Source organism: Zonotrichia leucophrys, chromosome 5 (assembly GCF_028769735.1).
Source record: "Zonotrichia leucophrys gambelii isolate GWCS_2022_RI chromosome 5, RI_Zleu_2.0, whole genome shotgun sequence".
Lineage (NCBI taxonomy): Eukaryota > Metazoa > Chordata > Aves > Passeriformes > Passerellidae > Zonotrichia > Zonotrichia leucophrys.
The window spans coordinates 49,649,604-49,673,686 of NC_088175.1; the positions used below are offsets into that span (position 1 = coordinate 49,649,604).

Genomic DNA, 24,083 nt, shown 5'->3' on the forward strand with positions numbered 1-24,083 from the left:
AAAAATCTCAAAGGTCAAGAAAATAATTTATTTCTCAGTTATTCTATGGAGTCACTGTGCTGCCTGGGTCAGTTTGGCAGATCATTTAACCTTTCTAAGCCTGCAAATATTTTCTCCACTCTGTCATCACCATCCTTCACCTGCACAACCCTAAAGAATGTCCTTGGTTGTGCCATGAGCACAGGCTGGAGTATAAAGCCCAAACTATGCTTTGCTTGGGTTGGAAAATAGCTGGGGAAGATGCAGCTAAGGTCAGCAGAGCTCCTTTTTCATAATTACCTGTGAGAAAGGAAGAAGTCAGGGAAGTTTTTCTGCAATTAAGGGAAGCCTGGAGACCATCTGGGAACCAGGGTGTTTGCTGCAGACAGACACAGATGGGCAGAGGGATGCTGAGGACAGGGCACGGGGCTGTGCCTGCCCTGCAGTTTGGTACACCAAGGGCTGCTCACCTGCCCTGCTCCTCCTCCTCCTCCTCCCTTTCTGGGTCACCGTTGGTTTGTTGCTTCCCCCTGGACTAAGGGAAGAAGTGAAGCTGCTGTGGAGGTCAGGGAAAATCTCCCCCTGCAGGCTCTTGGCAGGGGACTGGCCTGGAACTGCCCACCTGGAGAGTGTGAGCTCTGTGCCCCCAGATCCCACCTGCAGACACCTGCAAACCTCAGCGCGTGTGTCCCGCTGAGTTGAAATAGAAAATAATTCGTTGAAATTAAATGAGAAAAAAACCCCTCAGCATACACAAGGAGAAAGGGTAATCGATTTTATTTGTTGTGCCTGCTCTCAACCAAAGATAACTCATCCTTTTATAAGAAAAACAGAGCATCTATTTGAAGTTTTGCTTTTTTTTTAACTGGCATGTTATTTCATTGATTAAACTAAAGCAAACAATGAGACTATTTCTGTCAACACAGCAAATCAAATGACACAGTAGTCCCCACCAGGATCACATCTGAGGAAAATTCAGGTTAAACTTCATAGCAAGCTCTAAATGCTAACCTGTGTGCAAGGAGGAGAGGAAATCTGCTTTATCTACATTCAAAGCTTGATCTAATCTGCATAACAAGACACCAGCAGTACTTCTCTGTTAGCATTTTATTCTGTTTGTATTTGAATTATGAGAAAAAAATGTTCTATGGGTAAAGAGGAAAGAGGTTGATAAACATCAAATGCAAATTAACAAGCAACAAAGCTGCTTTGTCCATCAGGGATGTGAAATTGAGGTAAATATGTTCAACAAGCTTTGATTTTTTTTTCAGACTCCTGTTGTAAATCTTTTTAAATTCTCTTATGTCCTTTTCCTTCCAACATATAATAATCTTTTTGATATTTACATAGCTAAGTGCAAGCAGAGGCTGGCAGCAGAAAGGCTGGAAAATAAAATGCCTTGCCCTATATGGTAAGAAAATTTGGTGGGCACCCCAAAATGACCAGTTAATCTATTTTCTTAGAAACAGACTATTAAAAATTGAAGTGGTGTAGTTACTTCAGTATTACTTCAAGAACATGTTGTAACTACTCACATTGTAGCATTCTTGGTTTGGACAAGTGACGGGGAATTTTTCAGTCAGTGAATCTGCAGCCTATTTTTGTCATAGAAAACTTCCAGGATGGGGCACCCATAGGTGCTCTGGGCAATCAGTGCCTCCCCACTTTCACAGTAAAGAATTTCTTTGTGATATTTTATGTAAAAGCTGTCGTGTTATGAAGAAATGCCTTTCCTGATCCAGAACTGCATAATTTTTCCATGTTTCAAGTTGTCTTTTCATACCTTTACTGTTGTATTGCTCATGAATACAGTGTTGAGTCCAAAAAGACATCTCACTTTTTGGGTGCAAGTCAAGTTGTGTATCTGGGACAATGTGCTTGGTGCATTTCTGAAAACATTTTGTTGCTTTCCATCCTATTTGGATTAGTTATTTAGATGCTACTTATTTAGCTTTTATTTTTGTTTAACATCTGTTTAAAGTGGTTTGGAATTCTGGTTCAATACATTCTAAACAGCTGAATTTTCAAACTGAATGTTGCTTTTACAACAAAGTGCATGCAATTCTTGTAAAGATCTTATTTAATACTTCAAAGTGATTATTATTTTGCCATAAGTAAACTGTAGTTTCCACTGCAAGGAGTATTTAAATAATGTCTTAGGAGCACGGTTGTCTATCTGTTGGAAAGCAGAAGCTCTAATAAATGTGAAAGCTAGAGGCCTTGCTAAAAGCAGCTGTAGAAATGAGCAGAGCCTGGAAGGCAGCTCTGTGGGGCTCATGGGGCTGGGCCTAATTCCTTGTCTGGAAGAAGGACCTTTATTTAAAGGTCAGCCAGAATTGTTCTGGAAACCTTGCAGGGGCTTAAAAGAAGCCACTTAAGAACTTATATTGCCACTGGGAGTTGGCCTTTACTGCAAAGTTCCCTGTGCTGGTTAACATTTATAAATACTTGCTATGTTTCCCCTATTAATAAGTTTGAATCATTTTTGTATCCATTCTATCCAATTTTACTGCTCCACCCTGTCCTAAATCTTTACACCTGCTTCCTCTTCCTGCCAGCAGGTTCTGTTTTCTCATGTTGAAATCCTACTTCAAATGATTTTCATGTTGAAATTCCACTTCAGACGTTCAAAAGCTTTTTCTACATCTGCTTCTCTGCCCGTCTTCCAGCTTTCCTCATTCAGCAGAAGTTGCTTGTCTCTGGTATTCTCTGTACTTATCCTTGCCCAAAATGTCTCTTTACATCTGCCTGGCTGAACTTCAGCTTTTCCATGGAGATAACATGACCAGCTGAATAGTTTACAGGGAAAATAAATGCTAAGTAGAAGAGACAGAGAACAAAGGGGAAATTTAGCTTCCAAAGCTGCTTGGTAACGAAAGGAACTCCAAACTACCCTGTATTTGCAGGAATAGGCTGCTGGTGTAGATTTTTGTGTGTGTGCAGCAGTGATAATGGGGAAGTATCTATGTTTAAAAATACTAAAATTAAAAAAAATTACCTGCTTACAGACCCACTTTAATCATATGATGTTGGCATTTAAACTCTAAATACCAAAAGTTAATGGGACTTAGCTGCTTCTTAACAAGTCTGTACAAATATGCATGAACATGAGAACTCAGAAATAAGTGGCAGGTTTGACAATTTCTTCACAGTTTTCTTCTTTGTTTCCTTAAAAAATAAAAGGTGGGGTGAAGTCTCGCTCATGAGCCCTTTTGCAAAACAATTTGACCCTTGTGCTGGTCACCCAGCAAAGAAATCAAGGGCTGCTTAAATCTGCTCTTTAACAGGGCAGTGAAAACAATCTCCTGGTGGTGCTGATGAGAATCAATGGATATGACCACTGATTTTGAAAATTGATTTCCAATCAATAATTCATCTTGGAAGCATGAGATGCCACACTGATAAACAGCAGCTGCAGAGAAAAGTACAGGAGGAATTTTTGTTCATCATTCTGGTACTGTAGTATTTGTGTCAGCACTCATCTTCTAAAATATTTATCTGGGTGTTTCAGTTATTTAACAGAAAGATCAAAAATACATCATCACCAGGAAGTGAATTTAAGTGAGGGGCAGCTGAATGGGGAATAAAGCTGTAATTAGGGGAGTTGTTCCTGTCTGGTGGAGCTGGGAGAACAAGGGAGCTGCAAGTGCTTTGTCTCCCTGAGGTTTTGCTGTGGATTGCTTAGCACTCCTTGTGCATGTTCCAGCTTTCTTCTTGTAGATATTTTCTTTTAGGTTTTGCCTTTGCCTGGCTGGGTTTGGTGCCTGTGCCCTGGCTGGAGTTGTGGAATTTGGGTGCTGATAACATTTCCCTTGGGGTTAATCAGGTGCCTCTGTTTGTGGAGATCTCAGTTTCCTGTCACTCAGCAGTGGTGTCCCAGGTCCACTCCGTGCTGGCGAACATTAATGCTGACTTTGGATGAAGTGGTTCTGCCCTTTTCAAGCCCTGGCAGTTCACTTCTGGCCCTGTGCCATCCTTCTCCTGCTGCTTCTGCAAACATTTGCATAGTGTCCAGTTCAGAGACATGATGGATTTGGAAACTAACCTCTCAAACAAAAAAAAAAGAGCTGGAGTTTGACCTGGATCAGTGCTTTGATTTGCTTTACTGGGGACAAGGGTGGAGTGCTCTGGGGTCACAAGGAAGGTGGGCTTGCTTTTTGGGAGGCAATGCTGGTTAGTGCCAGCTTTAAAGTTGGAGTGCAGAGGGAGTGTGAACCCATCAAATTGCAAATGGCCCTTTGGAATTGGTCTTCAATTCAAATTTTCCTCTGCATGACCTTTTCTGCCCAACCAGGGGGAGGTGTGAAATGCATGGTGTGCTGGGACTCAACTCCCCCCCCCCACCTTCAGCTCTGTCTGAAGTGCATTTTTGTTTTAATATTATTATAATTAGAAAAGAAAATGCTTGATCTTCTCCAGCATTTTAATTTAGCACCTCATCAAGCTGGTTCTTGAGCTGATATGTATAATCCTGAATAAAGCCACAGAATCCAAGTGTTGGAAGCTCTGGCAGGTTTTACACAGAAATCCCTTTCCTGAATAGTTTTCCTTCAGAGTTAATGACTAAATACCTCTTTCTAGCAGTGACTGTTCCTCTCCCAGCAAACTTTTCTCCCAGTCTGGTTCATGGCATTACTCAGCCTGTGACAATGCCCACTCTGTGTCCCAGATATTCCTGCAGGTAGGTTTGCAACTGGCCTCACTGCAGCAGTCTGGAGGGCTTCCCTCTGCAGGCAACAGGGCTGCTATTGTGCAAATGAATGTTTGTATAAAAATAGATTGGTCTTATCTTGACTAGGAGTCAGTGACCCCTGGATTTGAAACCTTGCTCTGAGACCTGGCCTTGGACAAGGCATTTGGTGCTTGGGCCTCAGCTGTGTTTTAGGGACAAACAAGACCAGGAGGGTTTGGTACTTTGCAGGGTCAACAAAAGTCACACAGAGCCATAAGTAAGCTGAAGATTTTAAAATGTGGTTTTTATAGTGGATTTATCTGATAGTACCTGGATGTTCAATGAAGATCTCCTGTCTGGTATGTCTCTCTATTGATGATATTTCAAACCCTCTCACATCAAGTTAAAATATCTAACTTACAAATGAATACAAATAAATATGTATATTTATTAAATTCCTTTTGTGTGATGTTCAACAACCTTAAGGCTCCAAAGAACAGATTAATCTGTTGCTGCTCTTGGTTTTCCCCTGCTGTGTCTGTTTGCACTCTCTGGAGCACACCTTTCAGCCTGAGAGTGAGCTCTGGGAACTGAATTTTTTCCCATTTGGTAACCTGTGCACTGTTTAATTCCAGCCTTTTGCTATGTCCTTGTAGGGTTTTAAAAAAATATTTTTTAGAGAAAAAGGGAGTTTGATGGTCATGGTTTGGACTGTTTGAAATTCTCCTTAATGGTGCAGTGGCAGAATAACAAATTCCAGCAGATTTTGTGAAAGCTGTGGGCTGGACTGGAAAAAAACCAATCTAAAAATAGCATCTGTAAAGGGAAGGCAGCAGTCTGAGATCTGCTCCTTTCCTCTGCCTGTTGGTCTGAGGAGCATCACCTGGCCACAGCCCCAGAGGCTGGTGCACATCCTGCTGCTCCCGCCGAGCTAAAGGGCAGCGGGCTGGGGGAGGAGTTCAGTAACATGGAGCAAGAAGCCATCCTTTCACTCTCTCATCTTCCTGCTTCCTTGTGGCCTTCCTCTGTCAAAATGGGTGCACAACCAGCTGCAGCTCAAGCTTGCTTTGCTTAGGGATGTGCAGAGGCCAGGACAGGACAGTGCCTGGAGCTGGGGCACACTCAGTGCCCAGGAGTTGAGAAATGTGGACAGACAACGTGAGGTGGAACAAACCCTGTTGTGGTGTGACACTTTTCATTGTATGCTTATTGCCAAGATAATGACATCTGCTTTTATTAATTTACAGAGAATCTTGTCAGTACTCCTCTACACCAAAAGCAGCCACAAACAAAACACAATCAGTTTAACTGTAGGAATCCTATGATCTATTGCTTTGTTTTTTTTTAAGAAAAGGAAGAAGGCATCCCAGACAACCATGATAAACCTAATCTATGTTTCAGCTGTGTTGAACCAATGAATTGCCAGGTAGGAATTAGGAATCTGGGATGCAATATTTTCATGGGTTATACAAGTATTAATTAGTAAGCCAGGCAACTTGCCTTTTTTCCTGATGTAGTAAGTCTGGTTGTGGAAAAATCTTTTAGAATATCCTTGGGACAAAAGTGAAACAGTTCCTAAAAGATAACAGCTTCTCTGTGGGAGCTGTGGTAGCCAGTGGCTCTGGTTAACAAGTGGTGGGATCTTCCATTTCCACACAACTTGAGCCAACAAATGGCCAGTTTCTCCAGTATTCAAACAGTCTTGTTTAAAAAGTGGTGTTTAAATGATCTGTTTCCCAACTGTGCTGGTGGGGCCCATATCCTGTTCATCTTGCTACTGTGGATACAGACTCTCATTATCCTTTCCGTGCTTACTTGTGCATTATTTTCCAGAAGATTAGGTGTCTTATGCCTTGTTGACATGTCTCCAAGAAGTGTTTTGTCCCAGTATTTATTAAACTTAAAGGCTCGATTCCTGGAAGCTGGTTTTTCAGCTGGACATTTTCCTTTCTTATTATAGAATGAGATATTCCTGGGTAGTTTTTGCATGAAAATCCACTTGCCAAAACCTGGGGAAGTTTTTTCCTCTTAACCCAGCTCTTATTTGGCTGCTGTATAACTGCAGTTTACTGCTCTCTGTCAAATCCACTGCCCTGGAATGTGTTGCACTCTCAGATGGCTTTAGGGACAGACAAACCATGTGATGGTCTTTATGTCTTTCTGCTCACACTCACTGGCCTGTACCACTTATGCCCTTAAATTCTGTGTATTGCCCTGCTGTATTTTGGGTTCACATGTTTTAGCAGTGGCAGACAAACAGAGAAACCACAGAAATGTTTATGCTTTTTATTGACTTAAGGTGCTTTGGAGAGCAGCATTAATCTACAGTTCACTGAAGCAGCAAAAAATGAAATACTCCCTGCAGAGTTTTCCTTTGTAAATAGAGCCTTCCATTAAGCTGCTGTGAACTGGCTTGCTTTCAGGTTTCTGAATGCACTGGTTTTGTCTTCATTAGTAATTATAGCTGAGGGTAATAACAGTAGAATTATCCTTCATCAGAAGCAACAATAAGGCTTGATGATGTGGGGGTGTGGTGTGGTGTGATGTGCTGTGCTGTGGGAGTGCTTGTCCTTGACCTCCAGCCCCAGGCCTGGCTCTCCACTGCCCAGCCAACCCATGGGCACCTGAAATGGGAAATGACAGTGGCAGCCTTTGGTCCCTGCTCTGGAGTCACTGTTGGGACAGTGACCGGGCAGTGAAGAGGGAATGATTTAAACCAAAGTGTTAGACACGGTGGTAAGAAAGGCTCTTTTATCCCTTGCTGTTGTTTGACTTGTTTACTTGGGCTGATCTGGCTGAGACATCAGTATAGAAAATGTGTACTTGGATACCTCAGTACATTCACCTGGGTTGAGTGATCAAGTCACTTCACCCTTCCATGTTTCACTTTTGCTTTACTGACTCTTTTTAAATGTGACCTGGCAGTGGAATTGCTTGTTTGGTTCATTGTTTCTTTCTTTCATTCATTCTTATTTTATTTTTCTTCTAACTGAATTTTTATTTTGCATTAAAATGCAGAGTAATTGTCTGGGAGGATTACTCACAGGAAAAAAAGGAAAATAATAATACATTTTTCTGGCCTCCTAAATCTGATAAGTTATATGATGTCCAAGCACTGCAGAGTTTATTGTTGGTCTTTCCAGTTTTTTCCACTGTAAATGTTTTCCTCCATTTGTCCACAGAATAATAATTTTCATATCCTGGAGCAGCTTTGAATTTGTGGGACAAAACCACAAAATTCATTTGCTCTTATAGGTGGAAAAGCCCAGAAGGAAAATGTTCTGCTGTTCTTAGTGTGAGACCCCTGATTACAAATGTCTGTAGTCTGGAATAAACATGACTTTCATTTTAGCCTAAGCTATATCACAGATTAAAACTGCTTCTAAACTCAGAGTACGTATAATGGCCAGATTTGGGTGGTGCTGGTTTAAAAGGATGTTGTGTGAGCCACAAACCACAGAGCAGCATCTGTGTCTGTCTGGATCCCTGTAGGATTTTGTTTTTTGGTTGGTTCCACTATTTGGGAATACTGACTTTTATGAGAGCCTCACCTGTGCAGATTCTTGATGTACAGGATGATGTTAGTTTAGCATTTGCATTAATTCCCTGAAATGTCTTTTCACTGGGAGGAGGAAGCTTCAAAGCCAGACCTAGCTCTTAGTACAGTTTTCAGCAGTGCTGGTTATCACAGGACTGGGTAACTGTGCTGTTTTTTCTGGATCCTTTGGGAGCCTGGGTGTGCCTGGGAAGGAAGGTCATCTTCTTCTTTACTACTCTTTTTTTCCTTCTCCTGCCCTTCCTCTTTTCTAGTAAATTGGTAGCCAGATTTATTTCCTTTACTGTCTGCCTACCCACATAACTGACAGAAAGAAATAAAAGAGGGATAAACCATAAAACTTCCTTGTTAAATGCATGTTATTTCCAAGAAGAAAAAAAAATGCAGCTGATTCATTTTGAAGACTTGAACTGTAACTGATTTTTTTCTTTTTCTCCTTTGTATTGGCAGGATAAAAAACTTTAACATGCCTCGTAGCCCTACATCAAGCGAAGATGAAATGGCACAAAGCTTCTCTGACTATTCTGTTGAGTCTGAATCAGACAGCTCCAAAGAAGAAACTATTTATGACACAATTAGAGCAACTGCAGAAAAGCCAAGCAGCAGAATGGAAGACAGTCAGAGCAACACTTTAGTGATTCGAATTATCATACCTGACTTGCAGCAAACGGTAAGGCAGAGTGCACTGTAATTAAACAAAGTGAAATTAATGATTAGCTTTGCTGGCTTCAACCTGCAATACATCTGTTCCCTCTTTTTACTTTCTTTTTTGACATATTACAGAAAAAATTAATGTTTTGTTTTAATGCCTATGCTTTGTACCCCAGTGGGTTATCTGACTGATTGCCTCAAGTAAAGGCACCATCCCTTCCAGAGAGAGAGAATTTAGTGTGTTGACCTGATGAAAGCCATGTTCATAAAGCAAAATCTCTCTGATCTGCATTCAGAGATTTTGGGTAAAAGAAAGAGACTTTGGAATCCATAGCTTTATAAAAAAATCACATGTTAACTCTATGAAAGCCTCATATATATACATATATATATGGCTTCTCTAGTTCCTTTTCTCATGAAATAGTTTGTGATTGACACTAGACTGGGGTCCTGCAAGAGGTCATCAAATTCTCTTTACTATATTTGTTGTTTTTCTCTGTCAACCTGCCTCACAAAAGATATCCCTTTTAGAGAGCCTGTGGCTTTTAGAGTGTAAGGATGAGGAAAAAAAGCACAAATAAACCTTTCTTTCCTCCTTTGCTGCTGTGCCTTTACTACAGGGTGTCGTTTCTGAACCTTCCAGCCAGAGAAACCAACACTAGTGCTGTGATAGGAATAACAGTGTTGTGCTGGAAAAGGTCCTGGGAGAGACTGATTCCATCCAGAACCACAATTTGTCTGAGTTTGCTATTAATTATCTGAATTATCCTGGGTCTCCTTGAATGCTGCTGTCAGGATTTTCAGTGGTGGCACCAGCCTTTTGAAATTTCCAAGATCATTAAAACACATCCATTCCATGGATGTGAGCCGCGTACATCACTCTGTGCTGACATGTAAGAGCTACACCATGCCCTGCTGCTGTTCAAGATCTATCTCATGAAACCCTTCCTTTCTTCTTAATTAAGTTCATTTTTAGGGTGATAGAGATGGGCTGGATGCAGCCTGACAGGGAAAAGCTGTTTTGACAGTGTGCCCTCAGGTGTGGTTCTGGAGCTCCTTTTTGATCATCTTACCAGCTTGCTCTATCTGCGACCCCTCGATGAACAGATCCATGAAAATGGAATAGAAATACCAGCTTTTCTGCTATGTTTACTCTGCTGTTAAAACCACAGGGGTAGTAGCTTCCTGAAGTCCTCTCATTTAATTACTCTTTTTTTTTGTTATTTACTGACCTTATCAAGACAGATTTAAAAATTAATTTTACCATTTGTGCATTTTTATCGCTTTACTTTTTGTATTTCTTTTTCCTTTTCAATAAACTCTTCATGAAAAGTAACTGAATTAAGTGATTCTAAAGCAGCTGATGTATTTCTTATTTAATTTATCAGCCCACAAACTCCTTGTGCAGGAAAGTGAAACCTGGATTCAGGTTAGCAAACAGAAATATTGGTGGATTAATGTAGTGAAGAGTTTGAGCTGTTGTACAGCTACAAGCCAGAGCAAACATAGGCCCCATTTCCTGTATAATTATACTTAATTTAACATATGAGGTGTTTAAAATTAGTCTGTTTAATCAAAGAAGCATGAAATAACATAATTTAGTTTTCTGCTTTTTTTTTGTTTTTTAGGGAGTATGATCAAGACTGTATTTATTCTAAGGAAGATAAGTTTAGGGGTTTAGATAAAATTCAGCCCACTGGGAAGGTTTAAAGCCAAACTCCCAGGAAATGAAGTTTGCTTGTCTGCAGTGTCTGTGGTACAAACTGCCTTTATTCCACTGTAGGTATGAGATAAGCGCCAAGCACCACGAGTAGGATGTGCTGCCATGGAAAGCTTTATAAATTACCACACATTGTAGGAAGTCTGTCTTGTTGCTCTTTTATTCTCATTTGAAACTTAGAAGACAATGTGAACCTTGACAAGTTCATACAGAGCCCTTAAGAACAATTGCTTTTCAGTTCTTGTATCAGTTATTTTTTTGTCTCTTTCTCAGTTTGGGTGATAACCCAATTTACTGAAACACGACTTGGTAGAAATGGGAATTTCTCATTGCCTCTGTGCATGACCTGTATTCAATAAGTGTCATCCTTCTCACAGGAGGGTGGAGAATATTTAAATGAATAACTAAAAGATTTTCTGAGCTCAGTAAAATTCCTGAGGGAATGGAGAGCATGGAAAGCCCTCCAGTCTCAAGGAGCATGGGTAAAACAGCTGTGTTATCTGGCATATATTATTTTGTCTGAATCCAGGCCCAGTCATCTTGTATCCATTTCCTTTTCCAGCCTATGTAGGAACTAATCCCAAGTGATGCTGCCTCTAAGTGAAATCAGTCTGGTTCTTCAGGAGCTGTTGTCAAGGAAATCTCCTTTACCTTGATATTCTGACAGCAATGATGTTTTGTGCTTAGAATTGCTCTTTGCCACAGACACTGAGAACACTTCTGTCAGCCAGTGGTTTTAAGGAATGTTTGCATCATTTTATTATCAACACATGGTGCTTGTTCCACTCTCGTTTTACCCTGTACTTGTGCTCCCCCTGGGTTATGTTTAAAGTCAAAATGCTCAAATCCATACATTTTATTAAATTCTGAGCCTGAGATGGGTTTGAGTCTGCTGAAGACTTCTCTGAGATACTTTCTGCCCAACTGTTTTGCTGCTCCACTGCAATAATGAGCATTTACTGATTCCTCCCTCCCCTGGGTTTGGTGTTTTTCAAATTATATTGGACTTTCTATGCAAAATAGTGTTTGGTAAGTGGCAGTTTGGTATAGCAACAGCTGTAGTTGGAGCCCCTTCTTGGTGTTCTGTTTCTGCATTTCTTTTTATACTTTTGTATCCTTTCTTTAATTTTTTAAAGTTATTTGTTGGGTTTTAGGATTAAGAATATTTTCCTATACTGTTTTTGCTTCTCAGATAAAACACTTTGTTTACTTTGTGCACTTTTTACCTTTAAAAAAGTAGGAACCCAGTTGTGACAACTGCAGCTCGAGTCCCATTTTTCCTTGGGATGCCTCCAGTTTCACTTGTTTCCAGACTGTGCTGCCTCATAGATACTCCAGATTTTCTTTTACACCTTTTCTCAAGTATTCTTCTGTATCCCACTTTGTGCCTGATAGTTCCTTGCTGCTTTCTGCTTGCTCTTCCTTGTTTTATCTTCAGTTTGATAAGAGAATTTTTGTGCTGCTGGTATCTGTTCACATGCCCTTGATGTGGGCAGGTGATCTGCTGACAGCCTGGCCAGACTGGTTTTTCTGACCTGCCCTCTCATGAATTCTGTGTTTCCTGAGTGCAGCCTGATGAAGGAGAGCAGTGTTTCAGCAGAGAATCAAGCTGAACACAGCACAAACCAAAATGTGGGACTTGCTCCCTTTTCTTTCAATGCCAAACTCTCATTTGTATTTCCCATTTTTTGGCGGTCTCATCTTTAATATCAGCATCTCCCATTGAAAGGAATAATTCATATTTTGATATCCTGCAGTACAGGCAGCAGTACAAACCATTTTGTCGTGTCCCTCAGTCACAGCACAGTTTGTGTGATTGACAGCTGAGCAGAAAGATGTGTTTGCTGATTGATTTTAAGCAGATAAATATTATCCCTCAGACATTTGGTATGATAAGCATTATTCCTACTGAATTAATATCTTCCCTTCAGCAGGGGGAGTTGTGTTTTCCCTGGCTTCCCATCCTGCCCTTCACTCAGTGACTTGCTCTCACCAGTGTGCAGGAATGCAAGATTATAACTGACCATGTCTGCTGTGATCCAAGGAGCTTTCACATCCCAGACACAGGCCTTGCATCTCAGCAGCCAGTGCTGACGTGCTGTCTTGCTGCTACACTTGCATTTTGAGGGGCCTGCTGTGGTTTTGACAGTGACTTTGAGCCACTCAGGGCTTTTTTTTTTTGGCTCTTCTTTGTGGCTTTTTACAGTGACTGTATCTGTCAGTGCAAAACATCTTTGTTTCATGTGTTTCTGTAGTTCCTTGTCACTGAAAGAGCTCTCTATTCTTTAATATTTTTTCTTGCCATTGAAGATTAGGAAAAGTTGTCCTTTTTTTTTTATTTTGACTCTGCTGGTGCCTCCTTTCCTTGTGGCCACCACGCCACGTGTGCCTGATGAATTGTTCCTTATTTCATAACTGGAGCAGCCTGTGTGTGGGTCCTGCTGTGACTGAGCTGATGTTTCCTCAGGATGCAGAGTGTGGCAGTAAGTAATGACTTGTCTGCAGGATAGAGGGGGTGGCTGTGGTGCTCCCTGCCTGGAGAGCTGCCAGGAGGACACAGAGGCAGCACAGTGCAGTTGTTCCAGGGGCAGGCTGATGGAAAATGCACCTTATGCAGCATCTGAGTGGTTCTTTTTATCCTCTTGGTCAGCACCTGCCTCTGAGAGAGTGGTAACAGCTCCACTTCTATCCTGCCTGGCTTCATGGAAAGCATAAATAATCACTTTTCTCACTAGTTTCACTTTTCCCAGCCTGAAACATTTTGGTAGCAAAAAATTCTCCAGTTATCAATTTACTTTTTACATAACTGATCTTATTTCATTCTAAATTGCTAATGGAATCAGTTTTTTTTACAATAAGCCTGCTTTTGTTTCTTATGAATCACTGGAAGAGCTGGAGCTCTCACTGAATTAGTTTGTGAAATATTTGCCTGCCATCAAGAACAGAGAGAACACAAGAATAGACTGAACAAAATTGAATATGTTGGATTCTCCAGGTGCATTAAAAATCAGTAGACTTAATTAAACTGTGATCAGAAGTAACTGCTTTGTATTTTTAAAATCAAAACAGTGTCATACAAGTCCAAAATTAGTTTATTTCATGTAAGAAAGAATTTCCTTGGAGAAAAAAATACATGTAATTTCAACATTATTTTCCCATTTGAATAACACTCACTGAAATCTTTCAGATGTGTGGGTAATGTTAAAAGTTAGGCTCATTGCATATCTAGTAACTGACAGTTTTGCTGAGAATTGCTGATGTTTGAGTCTGAATCTTGTACTGAAGTTTGAATCTATGTAGGAGTCGTGGAGCAAGTGAGGTTCAGAAGGAACACAGGGATTTCAAACATATTTGCCTTGTTGCTAAGCCAATGCTGTACCTACTGGGATGTTTGGGGAGGAAAATACTTATTACAATCTGCTTTGTATCCCTCTCTCCTTCCCTTCAGCATATAAAACCCCCCAAACTTTTCACAAAACATCTTGAAAAATAAAATAAAGTCAGGGAAATGAAAGCTGCTTCCTAGCCAGCCTTGTGACAAAGTCTAACATTTCATTTTATGTTGGAGACTGTAAAGGATTAAAGCAGAAACAGCATTGTGTGTTCAGGATGCACATCAGAGGCACCAAATTGCTTTCTGGGCATTGCCATCTGCTGGTACCTTGGAACCAGTGACTGCAGTGCAGGCAAAATCCCTGAACTCCTCAATCCCTGAATTCCAGCTTGGTAAGAAGCAGGGAACTGCAGGAGTTTGTCAAGGTTTTCAAGTCATTTGCTCTATGTTATATCATTCCTCCCATAAACTTGCCCTCAGATAAATGTAGCTAAAAGAGAAGTAGAATTCTTGTCCGAATACCAGTTTTTGATGAAATCTTTCTGGATCTAACTGACATCAGAACAGCCAAGAAGCAAGTGGATAGTTAAGCACCTTGTAATATCCCTTTCAAACAGGTTTTCCATGAAGGTGCTCTCTCTCTGAGGAAGGATGTGTGTGTTCTCTGAGCTTTGTAGAAGGACTTGAAATGTCCTGTGTTTTCACAGTACTTGTGCATTAGGTATTATCAATACACAGCTGAAATAGAATTCTTGTTGAGCAATGTTTTGTCATGGAGTCTGTATATTTATTATGCATATTCCTACTATTCATGACATTTGTAAATTTTAGAATGTAAGACGCTGTTGAAATGGGTTTTTTTCCACTAATTGGGTTTCTTAACATAATTTCTCTTTGCAGAAATGCATTCGGTTTAACCCAGAAGCTTCAGTGTGGGTTGCAAAGCAGCGGATTTTGTGCACTTTGAACCAGAGTTTGAAAGATGTCCTGAATTATGGGCTGTTCCAGCCTGCAAGCAATGGGAGAGATGGGAAGTTTTTGGATGAGGAGAGACTTCTGAGGGAATACCCACAGCCAGTCAATAAAGGAGTTCCTTCACTCGAGGTATTTTTAGATCTGGCATCTGAAGCATTTCTATTCTGATACAAACTGTGAAGGAAGCTGTATTTGAGGTGTGTGCATGCACCTGAATTACATCTGGGAAGTGCTTATCAGCAAGTCTGAGCTTGAACCCTTGCTCCCAGAAGTGCTGGCATTCCCTGCTCATGGAGCTGGTCCATCCCCAAAAAGTTGCAGAATCAGCCCTTCTGGGACAGTGGATTTTGGAGTTTTCCTTTGCTGAGGGCACAGGACATGTATCTTATTTAGAGATTTAATAAAGAAATGTAAGTCTCTAGGTGAAGCTGTTGGATCTGTGATGAGGTTTGCAATAGCAGTGCAGTAGTTGCTGGATAACCAGCCTTTGCCTTCTCCCAGAGAGAAGTTTCTGTCTCAGTGCAGCCTTTTTTAACCCCCACCTGGTTCCCTCTGTGCCATCCTTCAGAGTGCACAGGTTACCTCTGTCTCCTCCTGGGACAGCAGTAAGGGAGGAGAGGGTGTGTGCTGGGATTTCTCCCTCTCTGTTGCTCCTGCAGAGGCTCTGCAGTTGGGGATAAGCTGGGCAGAACTTTCATGGTGCTGAACAAACTTGGAGCAGAGCCAGATCATGCAGCCCAGCAGGAAACTGGGGCATGAAACTGATGTTTAATTAATTTTGATATTGCCTGTATGGTGGCAGATCAACCATTAATAATGTGTGGTTAATAGACTTACTCCACTATAACACAAATCCATGAGAAAAAAATCAAGGTCCTGAGAAGGCTTCAGGAGTTTATTTCAGAGTTTCAGTCACTGATGCTCACATTACAGCTGTAAGGAAATTAAACAGACACTTTATTGTGTTTTGTCGTTTTTCATGAGTGTTGACTGCAGCAATTGAGGTGTTAAAAGTGATTTTGTGGAAAGCTGGTGTTAAAGCCTCATTCAGTGCAGTCCCTTGTCCATCAGACAGGCTGCATTCCTGGAATTCTGCATGGGACGATGAGAGAGTGGTAAATTATAGCTGTGGAAACCCCCATGACATTTGCTACAGGTCTTGCTTCTGCACCCAAGCTGTTCAGGATAAAATGGGACTGAGTTTCAGCCAAAAAGAGACAATCCTCAGAATCTCATTCACAAGCCAGTCCTGTTCAACATCAGAACTATTCCCATGTGCAAGTTCCTCTTACATTACACTAAGGGATTTTCAGGTGTACTTTTTTTGGTTTTATATTTCAGAAATGCTAAGCTGCAATTTTGAAATCAATATTTTTTTATTTAACATGCCTTCCCAGCTTTCTGCCTGAGACTATAAATGAAAGTGCACAGGAATCCTTGGGGAAAAGTGCTTTTCAGTGTAATTCTTGCTTACTTCTATAGATTCTAGAGGCTGATCTCATTTCTCACACACCTCCACTGATCTCTTGTATTCGTACAAGATATGAATTTTGCTTAAATGATGTAAAACTATATGAAATACTGAACCTATTTCTAAAACTTTGCCTGAATCTACCATCACAGTGGATGGTACTTCCTGGTAAGATCAGAAATTGATATGATGAATTTTAAGTCTAAGTTTTAAAATTTCTTCTTCTCTTCTTCCCTCAGTTTCGCTACAAGAAAAGAGTGTACAGACAGTTCAACCTTGATGAAAAGCAGCTGGCCAAGCTTCACACCAAGGTATCCCAATTTCCTGCAGGAGTTAGCAATTACCCACAGTGGGTGTTGACATCAGTTGAAAAAATGTTTCATTTTTAGTAAAAATTTTATTTTTGAAATCAAAGGATGATTAATTTTTTGCTCTTTGTTTCAGGCCAATTTGAAAAAGTTTATGGATCATGTCCACCATCTCTCTGTAGAAAAAATGACCAAGATGTTGGACCGAGGACTGGACCCAAACTATCATGACTTAGAAAGTGGAGGTCAGAACAACTAAACTAAGCAGCATACAGGAGTACCTTGAGTTAGTTAAACTTAAATTGATTAACAGGGTGAATCTCACACATTCCTTCACAACTCTGAGCCTGTGCAATCTGTATGGCTTTGCTGTCCAAAGGAGATCATTGATAATTTTATAACAGTATTTTAAACTTTATTTTATAAAGTAACTTAAATTTATTTTATAATTTTGCTCACCTTTTTCCAAATACATCCTCTTCTCTTTCTTAGAAACACCCCTAACTTTGGCAGCTCAGCTTGACAACACAGTAGAAGTGATAAAAGCCCTGAAAAATGGAGGAGCACATTTAGACTTCAGAGCCAAAGATGGAATGACAGCCCTGCACAAAGCAGCCAGAGCCAAGAACCAAGTAGCCCTCAAGGTAAACACTTTCAGGAGCAAATTATGTGTTATCTTGTTAAAAAAAAAAGGCATAAGTGAGATTGTTTTCAGTTAATTACTGTGTTGTCCTCCATGGATCCTTTAGGATGTGCTTGTTCTAGCACTTTCTTGTGGCTTTCAAATCTTAGCATTTGCCTTCAATAAGGAGCCTTTTAATTTCTGATCTATCTTTTCCTGGTAGGAAGAAAAGTGGTGAAATTTAAGCTTATTCATTGATACACTGAGATCTGTCTGAGGAAATAGGAATAGCATTTATTGTTTCTTAATTCTTTGAAAGCAGCTTCCAGTGGCACGGATTGCACATTATGCTTTAACACAATGTCTTCTGTTTTCTTCTGTATTTTAACAGCTATTCTTAATTCACTCTGATGGTCTAGATGAAGTCTTAGATTTATGGGTTTTGCTTATTTCCTTTTGACAGATATTTAAATTGCATGACAATTTTGGTAAAGCACCTTGGAACTGAAGGTGAATGTGTTGCAAAGGTGATGCAACATTTACAGAGCTGACATTTCTGAACCTAGTGAGAGGATGGAAACTGGACATTGCCACTCCTTCCTGTGCCATCCCCAGAGATTCCTTTAGATCTTAATTCACCCAAGGTCATTTCTTGCTTAACTTAGTCTGTGCTGTGGCCCACTCTTAGAAACTGATAAACAGGTGAGCAAAAAATGTTATGTCAATGATCAACCTTACACATACTTTTTCAGATTTTATTTTCAGGTAAAGACTCTTTATATGGAAGTCCCTCCCAAATCTATTTTTCACAGTCTGTGATTGCTTTCAGACCCTTTTAGAGCTGGGAGCATCTCCCAACTACAAGGACAGCTGTGGCCTGACCCCGCTGTACCACACAGCCGTGGTGGGAGGGGACCCTTTCTGTTGTGAACTCCTACTCCATGAACATGCTACAGTCAGCTGCAAGGATGAAAATGGATGGCAGGAAATTCATCAGGTAGGAAAGATTTGCTTTTTGTTTGGAGTTGGACTTGCATGAGGAAGTTGTTCATGGTTGTTCTAGGGTTAAGTGCTATTTTGAAGTCCCTGCACATTCAAGTATGAAATTTCTTCTTTTTTCTATCTGCTTTTTCTACTTGTTTTTATTTATTCACTTTGCATCCTGCTATGGTGAATAAGAAGTAGAAAACTATTCTAGTGGTGCTCTGTAACTTTGAAATCCTCTGGCTACTGAGGATTTTGATGCAGAAATTGCACTCATCATATTTGTGCTGTGAACTCTTGGAAGTTTAGATTCCTGTTTGTTGCACTTCAGTAGGAACATGTAGCTCTTTCTTTTGGTTAGATGCCAGTGTCAGTGTCCTTGGTAATGCTCCTTCTGTGTTTGTCAGGCTGCTTTTTCCTTTTGTCTGCTGAACTTTACAGGAAGGTTTGGGTTGAGGATCCTGCTGCTGAGGTCCATCAGCCTCTCCCTGTCCTCTCCAGAAATGCCTGAATGCTATCCAGCAGTTGTGTAAAAATGCTTTATTGATTTCCCTTTGCACAGTGATAAACTCAGTAATATACAGAGTTCAAAGATTCTAACAGTCCCAATGTCATTGCTGCTACTTTGTCATGTCTCTGTATGGATGAGTTTGGAAAACTACAAAAATTGGAACTGCTGCAATATGAGATAAAGATACAAGTAATCAACCTTACAGGTCTGCCTGGGTCATCTTGACTCAATTTATTTTCTGTGCACTAAATTCTTTAGTACACAGATGTTTTCTTTTCTTGGAAAGAAATGGGAGGTAGCTTTGGCCCACATTTGGGCAGGAATTGGAGCTTTTTCACTAAGTGGGTCTAGGTCAAGGTTGTTTGGATCCATCTCTAGAGTAGGGGAAAAGAAAGGAATTATTTTTTTACCATATTTTCTGAGGATATGGAGGAAATGGATTGTCTAGATCAAAGTATTGCCCCATCTGGACTTGATAAAATTACAGAGAAAATCTCCCTCTTTTTAAACCCTAGCCTCATACACAAAGGGTTATTATTTCTCATAATGAAATAGAGCTTTCCAAACTCCCTGTGTTGGTTGTAATCCTAAATAAATCAATGTTTACATCTGGGTTAGAAACAATCTGTTTTGACTAATCAATAATTCAAGCATTCCTCAATGAAATAAGAAGGATGGGGAGTTAATTTGTGCACTGAGCAGTCCGCTTAACTTTTCTCTTCCAAATTGTTGATCCATGGCAGGTGTGTCAGTCTGTACCTCCCACTGAATTCAGGAGTGACTGAATGGATTTCCATACCTCTATGTCTTACCTTAAATTCTGATTTATGTAGGAATGATGCTGATCTAAGATACCACAAAGTTCAAAACATTATAAATTGGGAGATGCTAATCAGTGGGCCATAGAAGAGAAGGATGTCAAGTAAAAGAGGCCATGGACTAGAATCACTGTGATTTTTCTAAAGCTTATTTACTAATCAGGAAAGCTTCTAATTTCTATGAATCTTCTTCATAGAGGCTTATTTCCAAAAATCCGGGGTTGAAACTTTTATTTGTGTGACAGATAAGGTAACTCTTGAAGATTTCCCCCTGTTTTGGAGCAGTGTCTTGTGTATGTTGTGTGTCTGTTTGACATCACAGAACCAAGAAGATTTCCTTGGATTTTGGCCAGATTTTCTTTCTAAGGCCTCTAAGCAGTTTGAGGAAAAAGCTCTGGCAATTTGATCATCTTCAGTGCCATCTGGTGGGCAGCATTCCGGAGTGTAGCAGGACAACAACTTGTCACATTTGAGTCATGAATATTAGTGGATAAAAAGTTCCAAAGGCAGTATTTTCCTGATCCCTTGGGCTGTCATTCCCAAAATATTTAGATGGTTACGCTCAAGCACAGGATTGCTGTACCTGAAGCACCCACATTGGAGTTGGTGCAGGAATGCACATCTGGGTATCTGTGCTCCCATCAGAGAACCAGGTGTGATTCTAAAAATTAGACCCTCAGTAAAAACAGCACCTTCTCTGCTGAAAATCTTGCCTAGCCTTTGGTGTAATAACCAGAATATTGATTTATCCCTGCCCAGGCTTGCAGGTACGGCCACGTCCAACACCTGGAGCACCTCCTGTTCTACGGCGCTGACATGTGCGCGCAGAACGCCTCGGGGAACACGGCCCTGCACATCTGTGCCCTCTACAACCAGGTGAGAGCCCCTGCAGGGACAGAAATGTCCCCAGCAGGAGCTGGGAGCTCACAGAATCACAGGATGGGTTGCCTTGGAAGGGAACTTGAAGATCATCCAGTTCCAATGCCCTTCCACTACACCTCATTGCTCCAAACACCATCCAACCTAGCTTTGAACATTCCAGGGATGGGCCATCCACAACTTCCCCAGGACTTCACCTCCCTCTCAGGGGGGAATTCTTTCCCAAGATCTGATCTAAACCTGCTCTCTTTCAATTTAAAGCCTTTCCCCTTCATCCTATCACTACATTATTTTATATGCAATGAAGTGCTTCAGGTATTAAAAAATGATCTTGCAATCTGGAAAGAACATAGTTGAAATTATTTTAGTGCTGTTTCATTCACTGATTACAAATAAGGCTGCTCATTGTAGGTAGAAAGAGTATGGATATTAAAAAATAAAACATTATGCTTTACCAGCTTTTTTGGTTTGATTCATATCTAGGTATTTGTTTCCTGTACAGTATTTATTGCTGTTAGTCTATAATTTAACTTAGAATTAAATAAGAAAGTTATAAAATACTGTGGAATTGTCTCTATACAGAAGATACTGGATTCTTTGTCTACAACTTGTGTACTCATTTACAAGTAGCACAGCCTTTTGATTTGGTAGCATTTTATGCTCTCTTTGCAGGGATAGAATGGGGAGGGGATGAGTTTTAGAACTAAGTTAAAATTCAGCACATAGAATATTACATTGAATTTGGAAAGCATGAGATGTGACTGTAAACAGTGAAACATCTGTTAAAGGATCTGCTTCTTAATTAAATTACCATCTTAGTTTTTTTTCTAAAGTCTTGTCAAGACAGATTCTTCAATTAGGTCTAAAATGCTCTCAGCTTAAAAAAAAAAAAAAAAGAATTTTGGAGATAATTGGACATTTTTCAAGACCATACACTTTTAGCAAAGTTTATGCAGTATGAGGTGGGAATTAGAGTAATCCTGTAGAATTACAGCATTTTCCATGAAGAGATGTGTTTTCCTGACCTCAGTAGAAGTTATTCTGCAGGAGACTTAGACTCTAATTGAAACTGCATCTACAAATTTTCAAATATTACACAGTCACTAAGCTTGGCTTGGTGAATAGAACTTCAACATTTTCTGCCTGCACTGTTGTCCTTCTGTTTTCCTTCATCCCAGTGTATGTGGAAATAAAGAGTTTCCCTTGGGGTGCTGTGAACCTTAACCTGTGCTGATTTTGCCAGTGCATTTTTTTTTTAATGGAAAGTTGTTATTGGTTCATGTGGAAGGAACGGTGCTGCCTTTTCCAGCTGGAGAGGATGGGAAGGACGGCAGTGCCCTTGTTACCTCCAGATTCCTGTAGATGGAGTCGTTACCCGTTTGATCTTCCCTTCCCGTTTCCCTGGGGAATTTTCTTTGCTTACTTTCTGAAGTTGGTAAATTTGTTTTCCTGGATGTCAGTGAAGTCCTGATCTGAATAAACTCTTGGTTTTGAAAGTTATTCCATGGCCATGCAGTAAGTCTGTTTTTTGCTGGGATGAAATGTGCCCTCTTTCACTGGGAGGACTGGATCTGCGATGAAGGCTGTTGTAGTATTAAAATTGAATACAATCTGACAGATGGGGAGGAAACAAAAAGGAGCAAACGTGAAGTTAAGAATGCTTCTGTTTGTTTCAAAATACTAAAACTAAATAAACAAACAAATGCAATACTTAACCTGAATAAATTTTCTTGGATTTTTAAAAATGTTGAACAGCTCTTTGACGACTTTTGGCAAAACCTTTCTAGTCACAATCATTTAATTAATAAATCCCTTTGCATGTTTTTGTTACACTGCAGGCGGCTTAGTTAAATTTGTAGAGAGTTTTTGAATGTATAATTCTTTTGGTGTTGTAATGTTGGGTGATTTATTCTGATAAACAAATGAATAATCACCCAATAAATACAGTATGTTGTACAATATAATTATTTATATCTTCAAGTTCTTGATTAAAATTGGGCATTGATCAATTGTTTAGAGAGAGAAAATGCAACTACAGTGCAAATTGCTGTGCAAGCAAATAAGACTATCTCAGTTAATTGTATATCATTAAAAGTTATAATCTAAGAGATAATTGTTAATGAACCATCTTGATCCATTCTGTTGTTTTTCAGTTGAGGAAAAGGTAGGATAACCTCCTTTCCAGATATATTTAGGGCAGCCCTGTGATGGGGAGACTTAATGGGACCAAGAATCCATGGTGAGAAATTAGACAACACAATGACAGTAATGATTTTCAATCATAATTTCTGCAAATTAACCTGTGACTCAGAGTCTGGTAAATAAGCTTCATTTCTGTCACTAAAATATCAAAATTATGTACTTTCTCTTCTCTGACTGCAAATTTGCTGTTCAAAGTGAAGGGCAGCACATCCAAATACCTCATTAGGTAGAACTCCATAACATAACGTATCAAGACAACACAGAAAGCACAAGAAAATTAAGAACAATGTTTGTAATGAGGGAATATAAAACTCTTTTGAAACATGAATTGATTTGCATAAGACCCTAAGATAAACATTTAAGATGACAAGTAAGAAACAGTGTCCATACAGGAATCATCGAAAATTCTGAGAATCCACTCAGAACCTCCAAGCATTTCTACCAGATTGTGGACAGTCATATTTAACAGCCATGGAGAGCAATGATTTAACCAATGCATTGTATTGGCCAAATTAAATTGTTTTTAAGTGATTTCCTTTGAAGATTTTCTCAGTTTGGAGGATCTAAAGCCAAATTTTCCTCCTTGTGCTGTAACTCCTAGCATTTTTTAGGGGAAAAGAGGGGCAATAAGGCTGGTCAGTGTAGTGTGTATAGGCAGATCAAAGAATTTCATGTGTACTGCGAAAAAAAAAATCATACATTTAATATTGATATAGGCTGAAAAAAGTCCCCAACAAAATAAGTGGTAGAACTGCTTTGTTTAACTTTTAGCAGGAGGGAAGGATATAATTCATCCCAGTTCTGTGAACAATACTGTTTTTGCAACAATGTAGGCAAAACCCCATATGGGAGTCAAATTTGTGCAAAATTTGATTTGTCAAATATGGAACTTTGTCAGTACAGTTGCTTAGAAATTTAATAAGGTATTTACTAGTTGTATTCCTGCATGTTTCTTTACACTTGCCTAGTGTTCCTAATATACTGCAAAGCACCTGAAGCCCTGACATTTTTAAAATGCCGTTTTAACAATTTAAGTCCTAAGATAATTTATTTGCTTTATTTTTATCATGAAAATATAGACCAAACACCTCATAACCTCTTAGCAGCCACAGTCTTTTTAGTGCCAAAGGATCTTTATGAACAAGTTTCCTTTTCCATCATTTTCAGGAGAGCTGTGCAAGGGTGCTGCTGTTCCGGGGAGCCAACAAGGAGATCAAGAATTACAACAGCCAGTCTCCATTTCAGGTAAAAAAGGAAATACCTCTTCCCCCTGAAATATTGGGAAGAAAACATCAAATGAACTTGGGTCTGGGGAAAAGTCACACCATACAAGGCTGAACACAGGTGTGGAAGGAGTGAGTGAAGACTTTGGTTTTTATCTAATTCACTAAGTGGAGATGT

General features: G+C 39.9%; 1 protein-coding gene across 2 annotated transcripts in view; it reads left to right on the forward strand.

Moving 5' to 3' along the window:
* SHANK2 (SH3 and multiple ankyrin repeat domains 2) overlaps nucleotides 1-24,083 on the forward strand; it is a 280,376-nt gene that overhangs the window by 21,782 nt on the left and 234,511 nt on the right. For both annotated transcript variants that reach the window (XM_064715490.1, XM_064715491.1), the window contains exons 4-11: nucleotides 8,658-8,877; nucleotides 14,813-15,016; nucleotides 16,598-16,669; nucleotides 16,803-16,911; nucleotides 17,159-17,310; nucleotides 18,118-18,285; nucleotides 20,361-20,477; nucleotides 23,850-23,927. In XM_064715490.1, coding sequence (XP_064571560.1) covers nucleotides 8,674-8,877; nucleotides 14,813-15,016; nucleotides 16,598-16,669; nucleotides 16,803-16,911; nucleotides 17,159-17,310; nucleotides 18,118-18,285; nucleotides 20,361-20,477; nucleotides 23,850-23,927 — 1,104 coding nt within the window. In that variant the 5' untranslated portion in view covers nucleotides 8,658-8,673. The remainder of the gene's footprint in view (nucleotides 1-8,657; nucleotides 8,878-14,812; nucleotides 15,017-16,597; nucleotides 16,670-16,802; nucleotides 16,912-17,158; nucleotides 17,311-18,117; nucleotides 18,286-20,360; nucleotides 20,478-23,849; nucleotides 23,928-24,083) is intronic.